We start from the raw sequence: 20,218 nt of genomic DNA, 5'->3' as shown, positions 1-20,218 counted from the left end.
AAAAAAAAAACATGTTTTGTGTTTGCAGAATTTAATTCTAACTTTAAAAGCTTATTAAACAAAAACTTACCTCAAGTTGCCTTATTGGACATACATGCATATATTTGTACAAATTGTACTTGAGAGGAGATTATTACAGCCTCGTAAAATCAATGACGATGATGATATCGGAACTGGATCGTATCGGCCAATATTTAGATTTAGGTATTGGGATCGGATCGGAAGTAAAAAAAAAATTTAAAAAAAGGGGATCGGTGCATCCCTAAGTGAAACGCTGTAATCATATTGAAATATTGAAAATGTGCTTAAAACTCACATCACCGTTCTCTAACAAAAGTATATTGTGACATATATCGATATTGAATTATTGTCCAGCCCTACGTTCTGTTTATATTAAAGGCTGAAAACCACTAATGTAAAAACAGAGGATGAATGACTTGTTAGGCTGCCTTAAAGCCCAGGCCTCCCTTGCAAGAGAGATCTGTGATCTCAATGGGATTTGCCTGGTTAAATAAAGGTTAATAAATTATATTTTTAATACATGGATTGAATTTATTTGCAAATAAAGTTTGGATCTGTACCATCTGATTGAACCAACCCCAGTCAGTATAGCATCTGATGCATCAGGAAAAAAGCTTAAAAAGACACTGCTTCATAAAACTGATTATATAAACAAACCAGAATGTAATACCTTCAGTTTATTGACAATGTCTGCAAACACTTTAGCAACCCACAACTTATATATGTTCATTTTTATTTGCACTGATCTGGATGATAGAAATTTAGTTCTTTCATTTTCTTTTCAAATATTGATAAAATAAGTTCTTGAACTTGATCCTCAATTTCATCTAGTCTTCTACACAAGATAGCAGCTTTGCAGTGTAGTTAAAGCAACTCCAAAGGACTGCCACATGGGCACACATTTTTTTACAACCAGATGATGAAATTTTCATTCAAACATTATGTATGTTTGTCGGAAAATTACTATTTCATTTAAAAGCATAAAAACCTATGCATGTGTAGACATGCACAGCAGGTGTTTGTTAAATGTATTTATTCCCGAAATGTTTCCCAGGTGAATGTCAGAGTGTAGAATGAGTGTAACGTAAAATTTATGAGAACACCCAGAATATGACATCTGAGTTTGGCACCTAAAGGCAGAATTGAGGTATAGATAAATCAGTTATAGCCAGGTGTGTGTTCAAGGTGCGAAGAGGTGCCGCAAAAAGGCATGAAGAGAATGTGGAGGGTTTCTGGATGTTCCAATGAAATAAATGTTACAACTATAAAAAAAAATGTCTGCACATTAACAGTGAGCATTTAAAAATTAGGTGTTAAGAAGAAACGAAACCAACCCTGCCAGAAAAAAAAAAAAGATTTTTCAGGAAGCAAACACTGGAATTTTAGCTTGTTTGCCCACAAAAGATTACTTGATATGATGATAAAAATTGTATATGAACAAATAAGATAATGTGGGGGATACTCATTTCCTCTCACTTGTTAGGATACCTTCAACTCTAAAAAACTTTCTCAATTCTTTGGACTGTGAACATCTCACGTTTGATTTTATGTGATTTCTGGTTGTTACAAGTGCTGTAAAGTCCTGCATCAAGAGGAGCAGGAACTGGAAGTCTTAGGAGGCACGGATGACTCAACCCTTGGCCCAAGGATTTATGACTATCTACTAAAGTCTACTAAAAGAGAAGTTAGTGCTCTCTCACTCTTAAACACACACATTACATGTCTTTCTTCAAAGCAACTAAAACATTACAATAAACGATGAGCAAGATGCAGCAGAATGACTGTTAATTGCTTTATTAAGGCCCTATTTACACGGACACGATGGGGGGAAACGTAGGTTTTTTCGTATGTTCGAGGAAAAGATTTGCGTTGACACGGTCGGATTTTGGGTTTACATGCATCCGGAGGATTCCCCCCCCCACCCTCCCGAATCCGCTGTAGTTACCATGCCGGGTCATTAGATGGTGCTGTGAATTTTGTACCTTCACCTAATGCACATGCGTGTTGCCTCGGCACGCTGTTTTCCTCTGGGCTAAAAGCTCAGCTAACAACAACGTAACAACAAGTTAAAGCTGGATTCTGGCTGGATTTTGGATAAGAGTCGACAGATTTGATGCCAAGCGGGACCGCTTCGTCTAACAGCTCCACACCGGTCGCTGAGCGGACCAGAACCGAGTCGACGATGTCGGACTTTACTCCGTGATAATCAGTAGCTGATTTACAGCAGGTAAATCAACGTTCTTAATAATGTTAGTTTGTGTTCACTTCGGTTACAAAACAACCAACTGAGTTTTTATTTTTTCCTGAAAGAAGAAGAAGCTGTCCTCCCACCAGGCGGACCGGTTTTGAACGAGGCTCGGCCCAGATGCAGTGCAGGAGGATGTGGAAGAGAGCTGTTGGATGAACTATTTATTTAAAATTCCCATCACTTCTTTTATTCAATCCATTCGAGTTCAGTTAACGTGTTTTAATAGTGTGTTCAGTTTAATTATAAGTGTTTGCGTGACATACAGTTTGTGGTGTTGAATAAATAAATAAAAATTAAACCTGATGTCTTCATTTTCAACTTTAGTGTTCATGCTATATGTTTAGCATCATTTTAAATTTGAATTGCATAATGTCCAGATAGCTTCATTTAGCTCATAGCTTCATTATATCTCGCACACTAACATAAATACTGTTTATTATTATTAAACTGTTATTTAGCACATTTATGTTATAGTGCAGCGCGACGTGTGCGCATGCCTCGTTCTATTAACAGCGACATTAGAACTGGATCAGATTGTGTCTCTTCCAACACAGATGTCGGTCACAGCACCTGGAATCTGACGTAGATTAACTACGAGATTAAAAATATATTCCATCAGTCGAGGTTCTGAAAGCAGTGTGTCCGCCGCCATGTTGATAGAAATATAGCGTCTGTCCGCACGTGCGTGTGCGCATGTGGTTTAACACAAAGCCTCAGCGGGAGATGTTTACATTGTCAGCGGGGGGTCAGCGAAAAACCTCCACTCTGGAAGGTGGGTTGAAAAACCTCCGGATTCAAAGAGGGGGGCCACTGGTGTCGTGTAAACGATCAGCAGAACAGCAGAGAGAAAGCTGCAGATGCACTCAAAATATGCGCCGTGTAAACGGCCCCTAAAGTTTTCTTTTTCAGACCAAAACATCTAAAGTACATTTTTTATATTGCACAGATGAATACTGAGAATGTAACTTTATCAAAGCCCAAAAGGTTTTTAAAACGGTTTACCTGTCCCTCGCTACTTTGCGGTTCATTTTTTGCGGATTCGCTATATCGCGGTTTTTCAAAGTAAGACTGGATATGACACAATTGGCTGATTGATGGATAAGCCATGGATTGCTTATTTAAAATAAATTATTTTAAATTATTTTGCACCTGTGTGCAGCCCACAAGTGCAGGGGGAAGTTCCCTCCTGAAGCCTGGCATGATTTCCACTCTCTGTCATGCACACACATTTCTCCCGCTGCATTGGTTTTGTGAAGGTGCTGTCCAGATGCACTGATCGACTTTTGTCTTTTAAAATTCAAAGTATGTCACATCGTAAAATCGTATAATCACAAAATATAAAAGTGTTAAAAGTTATTTTTAATTATTTTAGAACTTCTATGTTCAGTTGTTACAGTGTATTTGATCAAGAAGTACATTTCTGCTCCGTGCTGCATCTGAGTGTGAAGGGATGATCCTGCTGCGCTTCTCTTCTCTACAATTTAAATTTAAATACTTGAACATTTTAAATAAACAATCCATGCTGCATGAATTGTTTATTTAAAATGTTACAGTATTTAAATTGTTTTATTTAAGGAGGGAGATTGGGAGTAACAGGTGACGAGTGTGATTGCATCCTGGCACATGCCATGACAAAGTTTACTGAACTTGAACTTGGACTACCGTATCCCTACTTCGCAGTTTTTCCACTTATCGTGGGGGGCAGGGTACGGAACCCCAGCGATAAACGAGGGACAACTGTATTGCATGTTTTTAACCTAATTATGTAAAATATGCATTACAAAGAAATAAAAAAATCACAACATATGCAGTAAATTGGCAGCTCTGATAAATATAAGTAGTTATTTATTATTGTAATTTGCAATAGAAATTGTTTGAAGGAATAACATAAGGTACCGGTACCTGTTTTGATTCGGTCTTTGCTTAAATATTTTTTAGCATCATTGTTACCAAAAGCAGCTAACTCCTGGGCTGATAGGCCAAAGGTCCATGCAGTAAAAACACAATCCGTTTCTTAAAACTCTGATGTGTCTAGATCAGTGTTCCTCAACCCTGGTCCTTGAGGACCACTATCCTACATGTTTTAGTCATTTCCCTGCTCTTCAAGTTATGCAGAAGCCTGTTAGTCATTTATTCATTCACATCAGGTGTGCTGAAGCACAGAAACATCTAAAACGTGAAGGATAGTGGTTTCAAAGACCAGGACTGAAGACGGTTAGTCGGATAAATTGCCTATGTTGTGTCACAGTATGAAAACCAGGCAATTTGAATATACAGAACAACAAATTTGCTTAAACTGAATAAATCAGATTTTAAATCTATATGATGAAAAGTTCCTTTTTCCTCCAAGCCTGCCTTCAAGCTGTTCTGACAGGTGGAGCTGTAATGTACCAGGCTAGGCTCTGCTGGAGTTCTTTCACACCGTTTAAGCTATTTCCAGGTCAAACAAACTCACATGTGCAGACGGTTTAAGCCAACACACCTCGGCCATGTGGAAACCATAGAAAAGGAAAGGGGAAAAAATTGCACAGGGGCTGAGGTTGAGCAAAGATGGAGGGATGAAAGAACAGATGGTTGGTTGTGTGGAGGGACGAATAACATGGGAGAAACAGCTGAAATAATGGAGGAAATTTTGACTAAAAGAAGGGAGTCAGAAGATGCGTGCAAGCAATTAGGAGGTGCCAGCTGATGTCAGTTTTACGTTAGACAAAAGACAAACAAGTTTCTTATTCTGTAACCAGAGTAAAAAATGATGGACAATGCTGATGTTCAAAACAGCAACATCTTGTTAAATAACCTACTGGTGGATTATAAAAAAAAGACCAGAACTCCAGGATCTTTTCAGGAACTACGTCAGACATATTTTTAAATATATGTCATAAGAGAGTGCATAAATGATCAGAGATGACGTTAAAATTTTAAGCTTTTCACTGTAATGTTTATCTGTATGATCAATGTGCTTCCATAACACTGTGACAGTGTGCAACTGCTTTCTCTCCACCTTGAGGTTGTGTTACATGTTCCTGTGTGCGTTCATATAAGCATTTCTGCTTTGTGAGAAAAGACAGAATGTGCGTGCGTGTATCTGTGTCAGTGTGGCCCAAGAGTTCCCTGAGCAAGGAAGCATAAGAGCAGCTGCTCTGGCCCCCTTTTTGTTGGCCAGAATTTACAGTGGCTTTGGCTCCATGAAATATTTACGAGCTCCCAAAACACCCACTCTCACACATACGCACATTTTAGGACTGAAAAACCCACCTAGAGTACTCTTCCTGTACCAAAAACATCCTGTATACCCAGCACAGAACTTCAAAACACGCTGAATTTAATTACAGACCTAAACATCTGCTCTGCTGAAGTAAGGAAACAACACATTTACCTTCAGTCAAACTCCAGGCACTAATCTACATTAAGTCAAATAAGAACCTGAAACAGGAACATGCTGTACGGTAAAGGTAATGGATGGACGGATGATAAAATATGTACAGTAGTTGAGATCATTGTAATTTCAAGTGGTGGAAATGTCAAAAAAGAGCTCAAGGAGGAGCCTCTGCCAATCCAATGCATCTTTTGCTTGTTTTAAATGAGAAGCAACGACATCAACACAATTCATGTTCACAACTACCTATACCAGTCTCACTGCAGAAGAAAAGCATTATTTGCATGTTTTTGGACTTACTTCTTTATGATTGACTTCCTAATTGAGAGTCCGTCTTCCAGATCTGCTTCATTGGCCATAAAGAGCAGTCTCTTCCCTGATTGATCCACACCAACAAAATCCCTTTGCTCAGCTGGTAGAAAATATAATTTATATATCTTTAATAAATGGACTGAAATCTATGTTCAAAATGCACAAGATCACTGTTATATGACATGAACACCATTGCCACAGCATGTCATATCATATTTATAGTAGCATCATCTTCAGTATAATTTATTATCTTGTTACCTGTCTTTTTTTTGCCCTTCTGACCCGGAACTGTCTCTGTGAATTCATGGGCTTTGCTCATTAACATGGCCAGTGTTGCATTGTGGGCTCTGAAAAGATCTACAACCTCGTGAAGCGCCACATCTGTTATTAGGTCACAGCTCACCACCAGGACGTCAGTCTGCAGAGAAATGTTGAGACAAAAACAGCGAAGTGAGACTTTTTGTTGCACTTTGTTGCTGCAAGATTTGATACACTTGGATAGGGATCTGGTTGAAGCGATTTCAGTTTCACTTAAGAGTTTTCTGGCTTCATTACACATATTTTATACATCTGTTGTACTTGATGTATTTGAAATGCCACATTTAAACGTGTATAATTGTAATACCCAATCCCACATGTACATGAGAACAAAGACACAGTGATGCATGAAATAGAAGTCAGAAGAAAAGCTGTAGTTTTGAAGAAGTTTGCTCATTCATGACACCCATTTAAACATGCAAACTACAGTCCAGCAATAAGTCACGTCTTCTGTTAGACTAATATTGGTGTGAATGCTCATGAAGTATTCACGCTATTGTGATCCATTTTTCTTCCGTACATTTTTCAGCGTGATTCTTGTCCTGCAGTTTTCAAGCCATTTCAACAATTCATAAATCAAAACATTCAGCTCTTTCAGGACAATCTTGCTATGACTTTTAGTATTGGTACAACTTTAGCTTTTGAAATATTTAGCCTTTTCTGTCATTTTTTTTGTCTCAAAGAAAATTAATTGAGCTCATTTGACATCCTTCAAAACTTTAGATCTGTTTACAACCTTTTACTGCTTCTTTCACATTTTGTTCTGGTTCAACTTCTTTCAGCTTGTGCAAATTTAAACATTTTTTCAGCTAATTTCAGCTGTTTTTTTCCAGTTGTTTTGTGCACCTTTCAGATTCTTTCTGGTAACTACCGTATTTTCCAGCGTATAAGTCACAGGGTTTTTTTTGTATAGATTTGTCAGACTTATACGCCCGAGCGACTTGCATACTTTTTTTTCCAATATTCATAATGCAATTTTTGACTTGATGCTTTAAATTTCTAAGAACTGCAACAGCGAGTCCTCCCATGCGCACTCGCCTCAATCAGCTGGGGCAGGCAGAGGAACGCTAGAGAGCTAGTGGCTCTGGCCGCGATGGATGGATGAATGGCGCCGTGTTGCCCAGGCGAAATGAAGCTGTTCGGACCATTAAACAAACAACAACATTTTTATGCTTCTAACTTCTTTCTAATTTCAGCTTGTTATGCTCCTTTCAGCTTATTTCTGCAAGGTTCAGCAGTTTTTGCAATTTCAGCTACTATTTAGCTGTTTTTTGCTTATTTTAGCTTTTTCAGCCAATTCCGTATTTGTTGTACATTTCAACTTTTTCAGCCTAATTCAGCAAAAAGGTGCTCTCTCCAGTTCCTTCAGGTAAATTAAGCTTCTTTCTGTTTTTTAGCTACTTTTCAGCTGATTTTTCCTCAACTTTTTCAGATAATTTCGACTTTGTGCTCATTTCTGCTTCTTTTATCCTAATTGGGCAAACGTTATTTCTGCTTTCTTTTGCTAATTTAAGCTTGTTCTACCTTTTCAGCTACATTTTTTAGCATCTTTTAGCTAATTTCAGCTGTTTTCAGATAAATTCAAGTTTTTTGTGGTAATTTCTGCTAATTTCAGCCGAATCTGTTCAGTGCCCTGAGATGACTTTCTGTTGTTACTTGGCACTATATAAATAAACAGAATTTAATTTAATTTAAATAATTAACTTCTTTCTGCTAATTTCAGCTTATTATGCTCCTTTCAGCTTATTTCTGCTAGTTTCAGCTATTGCAGCTACTATTTAGCTATTTTATGCTATTTTTGGCTTTTTCAGTTAATTCTGCATTTTCTTAGCTCATTTCAGCTCTTTTCGCTTCCTTCTGGTAGTTTATCCTTTTTTCTGCCTTTTCAGCTACATTTCACTAATTTCAGCTTTTTTAAAACTACTTTCCTAATTTCTGTGCAATGTTTTGCTTATTTAAACTTAATTCAGCAAATATGTGTTCTTTCTGCTTTCTTCTGCTAACTTAGGCTTGTTCTTGTACTTTAGCTACATTTCAGCATGTTTTTAGCTATTTTAAGCTATTTTTCAGCAAGTTCTTCTGCAATAAGCACTGCATTTTTGCAGGAAATTTCTCTAGTTTTTTGTTGAATGCAGGGTTTTTAATCAAATGTTTGAACGTGAATTGCTTTGTTCCGTTTTAACACGACTGTTTTCATCAAGTATTTTGACTGGCCTCTACTAACGATGCACCTCTGCATGTGTACGTGTTCAAATAAGGGCATCCCGCATCTGTGTATCAGTGTTTTCATGTCTGTCCAGTGATGAAGGCTGTCAGCATGTGAACTAATCCCACCATTAGCACCAGCAGCCTTAATGACAGAGACGTTTTTGCTCTTTCTATAGCAGGAAGGACAACAAAGTGCATTAGCAAAAAGACTGCTAACTCAAAATTGACTTTTTTTTCCCCCTCCAAACAAAATCAAAAATGTCATTACACATTAGCATTCATTCAAATACATTTTACCGTGTTCTGGTTTTTTTTTTTTTTCTGTAAAGTCCTGCTGGTGTTTGTATTTTCTCTTTTAAAAAAGCCTTGTGAAATCTGAAGGTTTTCAAGAAACTTTAGTCTCTCAACAAAGACCAAGGCTGTATAAAATTTCAAAAATCAACCTTGGGCTGCAATAGCTCATGGGCTATTATATTTCAAGTACAATACATTCATGTTCTGCATGTTAAAAATGTATTAAATCAGTTCAGACTGTTTGGCCTTGATGACCACACCTGGTTTATATAATAGTGACGACAAAAGAAAAATGAGTTAGTGAGGAAAATGTGGATTTGTCACAACTTATATTGTAATCACAATATAAAACAATATTTACGTAGATTTAAAATAAGAATAATACTAAAAAATAAAAGTACAGTATAGCGCATTATGTTTAAATGAGTTAAAACTTTGGGGGGGAAAAAATTAGAAAATAAACTGCAGAAACCTTAAATGTTACAGTCAAGAATGTGTTAATGTTTTAATATATTTTTAAATTAGTGACAAAGAAATAATGGAAAAATCAAAGTAAATTTAAAACAAACTTCAAAGTATTTTTACTAATTGCCAACATTTAGTTCCAGTATATCTGGATTTTAGAATACATATACAAAGCTGCTCATATTAAGCCTGATAAAAACTTTAAAAGGGTATTAAAATGTTGCAATTGTACACAGAACTGAACCTATATGGATGTGGAAATATTCCTTAATTAGATGAAACAAAGTCCAGTGCAGTTCTCAGAGTGCATGAGTAGAAGCAGTATCAGTGAGATTAAGAGGCATCTAGTTGACGTAGGTTCACTTCAATCATATCCTGAACTGGTCCTGGCGACAGGAAGCAGTCTCAGCAAAGCTGAAGGAGTCTGCAAAACATCTACTGACACAGAGACCAAGATCTTTCAACTCTCTTCTCCCTCTATCGCAAACTGACAAGCTTGCACACATGTTCACAAACAGAGCACACAAGTATGCATGCACACACAGACACACACATCAATGGACAATAACATGCTTACATACAGCCCACACACACAGGCACACACACTGAGGCGACAGCAGAGTGGAGTCAGCTGGAGAGCCAAAGACACTTTGGCCTTTCCACAGCCAGGATTACTGGACAGGTCAGGACCACACACACTGATATAAATTCACACACAAACACACACACACTTCTCCAAGGGGTTAGTGGCTATGATCCAAAACTGCTACAAACAGTCTTAAGCCACAACAAAAAAAAAACAAACAAAAAAAAAAACTATCTTCATCATTGTTATTTAATGTTTATTAGCTTTAATTTTCACCCACATTACATGAGTTTCTTTGAATAGGCACAATTATATTTGTTAAATCATCTCTTTTAGGCTGACTAAATGTATATTGAAATAAAAATTCTCCAAACAAAGGATGTCCAAAACATTATTTCAATTTAATTTCAGAAATTAGCTTTTTTTTAGACTATTTGCATAAGACTTGTCCCGTTTTAATATATGGTTATTTAGAAAAATATAGAAAAGCATGATAGAAGGCAGTGAAGGTTTGGGGTAAACTTGATAAAACGAGAAAAAAAAGGACAATTTTGTATATTTGAAGTGTTCCTGTTATAAAAGCATTGAGTTCTGTCTTTTATGACTCCCTTTCTTCACCTTTTCATTTGTGTCCTACAAGCTGACTAACATTTGTAGACCAAAGGTGAGTCTTGAGCCTCAGAGGCTCCATACATTCACTTCTTCTGTCTAACCCATTCTGCACAACAATTAAGCCTGAATGATAGGCAAGAAGGCTTTAGGCATACAAAGTAAACAAAGTTCATGTAAAGTACTCCTTTCACTAGTTTGGCATTTTGTGGAAAAATCAGAGCATTAATCAGCACATATGTCAACCTTTGTGTAACTTCACTGTTTGAAAAGTGAACAATATAAAATATGCTTCCAGTAATCTCTGTTTTTAGTAGTCAAGAGAAATGATCTCCAGTGCTCATTCGGAAAGTACACCGATTCCTTTAAGTATTTTGTTTGGTAGCTTGCACCAAATCCCCTCATGGGATGGTCTTTACAAAAAAGGAAGACAACAAAAAAAGACAAGACTAGGTCTGTCAGTGTGTCTATACTGAGCTGATGCATCGGTTTGACAGATGAAGTGATCCCCTGCTTGGGTTTGGCAGGCCACTGGTACAATTCATCACTCGTCACTCTACAGAGTGTGAGCGCGTGTAACTCAATGCCTCTAATCTTAGCGAGCTGCTTGAAGGATTAAACTGAACGACTCTCAATAGGAGCATGTAGGAGCTAGTCTTGTTTAACGGTGTGTATGTGTGGATATTCCGAGTATCCATCAAGGAAATCTTTAATAACAACAGCAAAAATCTGTACAGACAGGTTCTAAAAAGCATTTAAAGTTCCAGTTTGTAACATTTATACAGATCTATTGACTGTTGTACGACATAATAAACATATTCTGTTTCATTCTGTAGAGATATTGAAAATAATGAGTTGTATTTTAGTAAAAAATTAAAAATTAAAAAAGAAAGACCTACTGAAAAATGCAAGTTAACACAATCATGTTACTACAAAAGCTCAGAACAGACTCAAGAACAGAACATGTTTTCTTTACAGCCACCATAAGCAGGTGATAGACTTGCAGTTGCCACAACCGAGCACCGCTCTTTTGATCAAACTGTATTTTTATTTTTTTTTATGTTTGTCACACTCTAATGTTTGATCAGCCATAACATGTTTGCAAGTTATGCTTCATATAGCATTACCTTAATACCCAGTAAGTTGACATCATCAAATAAAATAGGCAAATTATTATAAACATATGTGGGAATTAAAAACATAGTGGTGACATGATTGTTTTGTCATGCCTCCTTGAAATAATGCATGTTACATTCAAAGTGAAAAGATCACAGAAATGTAAAACCACAGAAGATAACTACCATTCTGAAAACTTTCAGCAATATATATATAAAAAAAACCTGTTCCTTTTGTTAAGAGTTCAGCTTGGTATGACACAAAACCTCATAAATACATCATTATGTCCACTAGAGGCCTGCAAAACCATGGCATATACAAGGGACACCCTCCCCCCAATATACCTAAACACAAATGTTACACAGATGTGGAAAAGCTGCTGCAAGAGAATAAATGGTACAAAGGGTAAACTGGCTGCACAGGGAGTTTAAGTTTTAATCATGACCTCATTTGTTTAAAGAGAAGTGGATAAGGGGTGGGATGGTGGGATCACCAGACAGGATCCAGAGGGGAGCCTGGAAATCTGAGTTTTGGGTCATAGCAACCAAAATGGCGAGTGTGTGTTTGTGCATCTGAATGTTTGCATGTGTTATAAAAAAGGTGCAATGAAACATTTCTGTACCTCAGTCATTTGTGGGAGGGAAAGATCACGGATTAGATTCATTGTGTTTCTTTGCACACAGTAAATTATTTAAACAACCGAAATTCTAACACCAGAACACATTCTAGTTTTTCAACAGATAATTAACTTTATAAAGAAAACAGGTGGAGGACAATCAAACGGTCCCCCCCCCCCAATATAATCTGTATCAATGGCCAAATTCTTGCTGCAAAGCTAATAACCCACATTTTTAGAAATACTGAACTTACCTTTTTTATTTACAGTAGTCCCTCATTTATCGCGGGGGATCCGTACCCTGAAGCCTGAATAAGTGAAAAACTGCGAAGTAGGATATATATATATATATATATATATATATATATATATATATTCCATGGGGGAAGTGGAGAGAACCTGTAGGTCCTCCTCCCTCTTAAATATTAGAAAAAAAAATAAATGCTATTTCCTGCATTTTGGTGTAGCCTATCTTAACAAGTTGTTAAACATCTACATTTACCTACATTTGTAAACACTTCATTCAGTAACTAATTTAGAGAGGAGCAACAAAAGGTTGTGTGTGAATAGAGCAGATCCAATTCTGCCAAGCATCCTACCCCCCACTTCATGTTTCTGAGCTGAGCTCTTCTTCACTGAATTCATCCCTGCGTTGTTGCTCCTGCTGCTCCAACCTCAATTATGACTGCCTTCTCGGTTGTCCAACTAAGGAAAATCCATCCATCCATTAATTGATGAAAGTAAATTGGACTGTCTCTTTGGCATTTTGATCGCTGTTATTTTGACAAATTAGCGTTGTTGTTTTGATACGTGATTAATGTGATTAATACACATCAAACATTTCTCTTGTAATATATTTTTTTTACTGTAAGCTTTTTTTTATTTATTATGTCTTAAACGTATGCGTGAGTTCACATCAGCAGTCGTGCGCGCTCTATAGAGCTGTCTGGAGATGCTGCTGTGCATAATGTATGGCAAGTGGCCCATTAATAGCCACTTTAACCACAGGTCTGGCTATTAATGGGCCAATTGGCTTGCCACGTAGATGAAGACACTTCATCCCATCGAGACATGCCATCCACATCTCTGTTGGGCAGGGGCGTGTGCGCGAGCTGGTGTGCCACGCTGAAGCCATAATATCCACTCCACAGACTAGGCAATGTCTCCTCTTGTTGTGTTTTTAATAAATATTGAAAATAAAAATGCACAATGACTTTGGACTTTTAGGGGCGGGGATTTGAGTTGCCAGATTCGAACAAACAGTTGCCGGAACAAACCAGGTCAAAATGAGAGAGTTCCCAGATATTGTTCTGGCAGGATCTGGCTCAAATAAAACACTGAATAAAAGGTGTTTTACCTTCCCACACTCTTGCGATATTCTAAACAATGTTCCTAAACTCTAAACGCTCTAAAAGAGCACAGAATGTCATGATTTCCCTCTCTCTGCCACCAGCTGCTCTCTGCCATCTACCAGAGCTCTCGGCAATGCCCACTTCTCCGCTGCAGAGTGGAGATATGATATGCGGCAGAAGGAAGCTTCTCCTGCAGCTGTGGGCTGCACACAGGTGCTAAATAAATTTAAACAAGTTATTTTAAATAAAAATTCTATGTCGATCGTGTGGATCATCATCACTCAGCCCATTGTGTGTCATGTCCAATCTTACTTTGAAAAACAATCTTACTTTGAAAAACTGAAATAAGAGTGTGTCCACGAAAAACAAACCGCGACGTAGCGACGTACTACTGTATATAATCAAACAAAAAAGCAGTTTTTCTACTATTGATGTGATTGGTTTTACAAATAAGTCCACACAATAAATCAAAAGTATTGGAAGCTAAATGCCCTGTAACAGGACACACTTAGGACATGTATGTGCTATCGTGCTCTTAAGTCCATATGAAAGCAGAACAGTGGAGCTAAAAAGGACAAGAACCAAGTAAAAATGTGAAATTGAACCTTGAAATAGTGAGCATATATTTTTGTTTAGTCCAAGTAGTAACCTCTGATGTTGGGTAGCAAAGGTGACAGGGACGTGCCAAAAACTGCAGTTTTATAAATTGTCTTAAAAGTTTATCGCAAGTCACAAATGAATCAGATGCAATTGAATAAATAATCATGTCTAATATGTGTGATCTGTAAAATGGCACCATGTTCGGTATCACAACCAAGATAAACCTGTAAAAACCTCAGTCCTATTAATATACTACACCCTCTCTTTCAAGTCTTTTAATACAGAACAAAAGGTTCATTCTGATAAACAATTAATTTTCCTTTATTGGAAATTACGTTGTACATGTTGATTCTAGATCAAACCATTTTGTGTGTTTTTCCTTTTAATCTATAGCACCAGTTTTGCATTAATTAGTTTAACTTTTAAGACTTCAATCCTATTAATAGATACAATATAACAGCCTGAAGTCACACTGGAAAAAAATATCTTGCTAAGTTTTCAACATTGTCAAAAATTGCCTCTATTTTAGGTCAACAACATTACAAACACTATCTTTAAATTCAGCGTAAGCCTATGAAGTTTGAGACATGAATAAACTCTGACATGTTAATGCTGTGGCTACAAATCTTAAAATTTATAAAAGCACATTTTCCTTTTATTTAAAATAATTGCAATACCTTTACTTTTACAATATTAAAGGCTGGGCTAATTTTGATAGGAAAACAAAACAACTGCAAGCCACTCTAAGGTTCTCATTCATATCCATCGACAGGCTTCTAACAATAAGTTTATCACAATATTTCAACATAGAAGTTTCTCAGACAACTCAAGTGTACATACAACACATTAACCATACCTTAATCTTCTGCTGAATGTGTCTGAGAGCATCAGCAGTACCCATGTCACCATCTTCCTGAATGCAAACCACATCCAACTTCATCTTTACGTCCAGCTTCATTTTAGAGTCTGTGCTCATCATCTTCTGCACTTCTTTGGTCGTGATCACTATAACCTCTTGAAAACACAATTCACGTAACATGTATTAGATGAACAAAATAGATTTTTAAAAATGGGACAAAAAAAAAAAAAAACAGTCTAAAAACAGTACATTGTGTACTAATTTATTTATGAGCTAACATTTTTGTAAATTAGGCAGCATTATGGCACCACTTTACAAATCCAAAACATAGCTGAGTCTGTCTGTTTTAATTAGCAATGTCGACATAAATTTGTTTCTACTGGGCATTTCCTTAGACTAGCTGTGTCAGCCCAGTAAAATCTAATTGCAAATCTTTGGCTAGCAGGCAGCCCATAGTAAACTGCTGGCCACACAAGATGATTACATATAGAAAGCTAATTTTCTTTAGACAAGTGAGAAACTACAGGCTTTCATAATGAACAGTCCAGTTTACTGCAAGAACAGTGGTCTGGAAAATAAAAAAGTTTATATTTATAAGCCCAGGTTTATGGACCTGCTGCATTCTGAAATAAAAAGACTTTTGTAAAAAAAAAAAAATGAACTATAAATCCAGACAAAAATGGCACACCTGACAATGGCTAATAACGTGCTGAACCATGAGTGAAAGCAGGGCTACAAACAAAATACCGGACAAGATTTAAGTTCATACGTTTAATAAAAGAACTGAATATTCTAGTATTAGTGGGGCAGATTTATTTATTTATTTTTTTTCATTTAGCCTTTATTTATACAGGTTAGTCTCATTGAGCCACGAGAACTCATTTTCAAGAGAGACCTGTTTAGGGAGCACATGGTGGGGGTTAAGGACCTTGCTCATGGGCCCAGAGTGGGGCGAATGAGGGTGGGGGCAAGTGTGGGTGTTTCACCTACCCCACCCACAATTTTGATGTTGTCGGGGCCGGGGCGTGAACCGGCGATCTTTGGATCACAAGCCCACCTCTCTAACCTCTGCGCCACCACTCCCCCTCTATTTATGTTTCCTCTTCTGTCATAATGAACAAACATAACTGATCTTGAGAGCTGGCGTGAATTACAACCTCTTAAAACGTGCAATTACTGCATGTGTTTTTTTCTGTTTTATTTCAGTGTTCGTCAGAAACTTCTATGAAACATTTAATACCAAAAAACAGTAATGAATTGTTTGGTCCACCATTCAGAAGTACATCAGGAGTTGTCAACACCTATTTGTGATGAGAAGATTTGAAGCAGTAAAAATACATCTTTGTATTTTCAGATGACTTTGTAAACATTTAATAATCATTTATACCTGCCAAATGACCATATAGTGGGTAAAATCTTAAAATATTCACAAATGTAGCAACAGGATTGCAGATTTTTACAGTACTCTACCAAAAACCTATGTCAAAGAACAATGAAAAGTTGTGCTTTAAAGGAATTTAAGAGACAAAATAGATGCAGCCAGTCTTATAAATTCAGTATTATTTCAACTCTTTCGTTACAAAAAATATCCAGTAAAATGCAGTACAGTATTTGTGTCTAAGAAACATTGGTCTTTTTGTTACTTATTTTTTTGTAGCTATAATTTTATCTCTATGATACCAACATTCAAACACAAATTATTTACATACACAAGCTGGTAAAGTTTGTTGGTGGGAGGTAAAGTTTTCTTCATAAAGGTAATTTTTCCACTTTATGTTCCAGACTTCTCAAGTGGGCCACATAAAGCTCCAAACTGCATTTTGCCTCTTCACAGTTTATGTGGAAACCAAGAGCGTGTGCCCCGTTAACACCTCTAATTCCTGCCAATGAGGGCACACAGCTCACACGAATCCTTGCACCACTGAATATTCATTTTGTCTTGATTTAGAAGGATGTTTAGAAGGATGTGTAATTAGATATGGCTTTCAGAATAAATCTATACAATTTTAAAGTGCTCTGTGATGCACATTTAAGATATCGGATAACCATGGAGAAAACAAAACAAAACAAGTTTACATAGTTCACACACACAAGATTATTAATCAGGTACATAAAAGCACCTTTTACATCTGTGGGTAAAGGTTGATATAATCTATAGGAGTAAAAAGTATTGGATGTTCTAAACTCGTTAAAATTATTGTGCTCTGTACAAGTTTTCACAAGTCTGCCAGTAATAACTTAGGCAGGGTAGCAAAATAATAATTATTATAATTACCACTCTATCTCACCTTCAAAGCCCACTCTCTCCAACAGGTTCAAGGGATACCACATTAGCGGTTTGTTGCCCACAGGCAGCAAACATTTAGGGGTGTTGTAAGTTAGATCAGTCATACGAGAACCACCTCCAGCTGCCATTAATACTGCCTGGAGCTCCATGATCTCTGCAGGAAAAGACTAAAAGAGAAAAGCAGAGAAATTAAAGAAAAAAAGATCGACATCCATCCAACCATTTTTTTTTACACACTTTTCTGTGTGGAGTCATGGGAGAGCTGGTATCAATCTCCAGTGATCATTGAGAAAGAGATGGACCCTGGACAGGTCACCAATCGGTCACAAGGCCACATATGAGACGTTACATACACAGCTCAGATTTAATTTAATCTGTATATTTTTGTTTGTTTGTTTTGGGACTGTGGTGCAGTGTTTCTCTCAACCTAAACCAGTTCTTCACATGTTTAACAAAGAGATGCAAAAAAGGAGGATTCTGGAGTGCATGTCCATGCCCCAACATCATGCAAGGAAAACATGCAGTATGGAGCAAAAGTTAAACAAGTATAGGGGAGAAATGCTGTCAAAACACATTCTATTTTGCTTTCCTTTTTTACATAAAATGTAAAAACAATCAAAAGCATAAAAATCTGGTTGTCTTATAAACTGAATCAATTCTTCAAGGTTACATTTGAGACTGTTTTGGAAAAACCACACAGACTTGTTTCGAACACCACTGAGAGCTACGATCTTCTGTGGATCTTTCTAAATATATGTCCAAATCCTTCTGTCTCTTCATGTAACTCCAGACTCATGTAATGATGTTGAGATCAGTGCAGGTCATACCATCACTTCCAGCCAAGACTCCTTGTTTTTTATGTCATAGAAACAGTACTTAAAAATACTGCCAGTATGTTTGGAAGCACTGTCCTGCTACAAAATATATTTAGGGACAACTATATGCGTTACTGATGATTTTGCATTATTGATAGGTATCTGCTTGTATTTCTCAGCACTGAGGACATCATTATACCATTATTCATCATCATCAATAGTGAGTAAGTTTCTTTAGGCTTCTCCCTTTCTCAGAGGTTGCCAGTGCCACAAGGAGTGAACTCGCATGAAAGATTTGGCAATTTGTTTTATGCCAGATGTCCATCCTGATGCAACCTGGGCTCGAACACGCAACTTCAGGATTACAAGACCACGACCTGACCATCGAGCTACCGCAGCCTCTGATCAAAACTCAAAACTCCATCTACAGAAATCCAACCTAAAGCGCCTCCAAAATGCTTCACTGCACCTTGGGCAGTACGACGGCTAAGTGGTTAGCACTGTTGCCTCACAGCAAGAAAGTCCTGGGTTCAATCTCCGGTTGGACCTGGGGTCTTTCTGTGTGGAGTTTGCATGTTCTTCTCGTACTTGCGTGGGTTTTCTCCGGGTACCCCGGTTTCCTCCCACAGACCAAACACATGCATGTTAGGCTGACTTCAGGCCCAGGCCTCCCTTGCAAAAGAGATCTGTGATATAAATGAGATTTGCCTGATTAAATAAAGGTTAATAAAATAATAATGCTCAATAATGCACTGCACTCCAGACCTTTGGTGAACAAACTTATCTGCTAGGGAAAAACATTTCAAATTTTCTCTTCAATGCAAAATGTAGTCAATTTGTAATAATTAATGCTGTTATTTTGTTTTTACAACAGCTTAAACCTTAAGGTTAAAAAAAAAAAAAAAAAAAGAGTAATTTTATTGAAAACATCTGCATTACATGATTAAAATTACGCTCATTTTGTCTATTTTTAAGCAACTAGTAAGTGACTATGGACTGATTATGAACATTTAAAAACGTTTTAGGTAACTTTATAAATTGTTACATTTTAACCATTTAATTTTTGACAGGCTAGATCCTGATGACCAATAGGTACAACTTGAAAAACGTACAAAGTTTATACGATTTTTTTGTGCAGAAAATCACAACATACGCTTCTGTCAGTCAGTGTTCAGACTATCATAACACACCTGACTTCACTAGGATGATGGGAAGAATAAGGTCTGTGTTTGCACATACACTTTCTGCAAGATGTAAAATTTAAGAGAGGCGAACAAACAACAAATCATGGATTAAGCTGTATCTACCACACTGTTAACCTCAACTCGCTGATTGAACAGGCATAATGGCTTACAAAAGTAGCTAGGAAGAGTAAAACGCCAGACATTTAAATAAGTCATTCTTTTGTTACCTGTCACAGTCTCCTTGATTCCAGCTGCCTGTAAATGACAGCGCTGGCCGTCGCATGCAAGTTAGTTGATGTCGCTGTAGTTAGCACTTGGCTAACTATTAGCACAAAGCCAAACGCGACGCTGCTGTTCCAGAAACAGCTCAAACCTAACCGAGTACTTTTTTGAAAGGTAAAAAGATAAGCTGCGAAGTGTTGGTTAAAAAAATTGTTAGCACCTAATTTATTTTACAAGAACGGCATAACAAGAAGCTAGCGGCTAGCATTAAAATGATGAGATCTGGGTGTGTTTGGTGAAAACGGTTCGTAAAGAAAACGAGCGACTGTGAAAAAGGTTCCGACCAAAAAAAAGATGCTAGATGTGAACTGCGCTATGCTGGAAACCTTACAGACACACGCTCAAACGAAAACTATAAACAAACAAAAATAAAATAAAATAAAATGGATTGAGAGACAGACTGTAATGTAGCACGATAACAGTTATCAATCCATTTTGACAATAACCAGAAAAGAAAAAAAAAAAAAAAGAAAAGGAATAGTACAAATATAAATGAAACAATCTTAAAATAAATAAATAAATAAAATAATAATACATTTAAAAAAAGCCAACATTTAAACATATATATATTTATAACAAAAATACAAAAACAAAAAGCAACACTTTTTGCCCTGTTTTTCATGAGCTGAACTTAAAGATCTAAGACCTTTTTATGTACACAATAGACCTT

The 20,218-nt window shown here is 36.9% G+C and overlaps 1 protein-coding gene across 1 annotated transcript in view; it reads right to left on the bottom strand.

Moving 5' to 3' along the window:
- Positions 1–19,785, bottom strand: part of eif2b3 (eukaryotic translation initiation factor 2B, subunit 3 gamma) — a 35,581-nt gene extending 15,796 nt beyond the window's left edge. The window contains exons 1-5 of the mRNA XM_037681324.1: positions 19,494–19,785; positions 17,269–17,434; positions 14,978–15,135; positions 6,216–6,375; positions 5,946–6,057 (exon numbers count right to left, since the gene is read on the bottom strand). Coding sequence (XP_037537252.1) covers positions 5,946–6,057; positions 6,216–6,375; positions 14,978–15,135; positions 17,269–17,416 — 578 coding nt within the window. The 5' untranslated portion in view covers positions 17,417–17,434; positions 19,494–19,785. The remainder of the gene's footprint in view (positions 1–5,945; positions 6,058–6,215; positions 6,376–14,977; positions 15,136–17,268; positions 17,435–19,493) is intronic.
- Positions 19,786–20,218: the final 433 nt, after the last annotated feature.

This window comes from Nematolebias whitei, chromosome 9 (assembly GCF_014905685.2).
Source record: "Nematolebias whitei isolate Nwh7 chromosome 9, NemWhi1, whole genome shotgun sequence".
Taxonomy (NCBI): domain Eukaryota; kingdom Metazoa; phylum Chordata; class Actinopteri; order Cyprinodontiformes; family Rivulidae; genus Nematolebias; species Nematolebias whitei.
The sequence above is the reverse complement of the archived record's forward strand: the minus strand, read 5'-3'. Positions and strand labels throughout refer to the sequence as shown.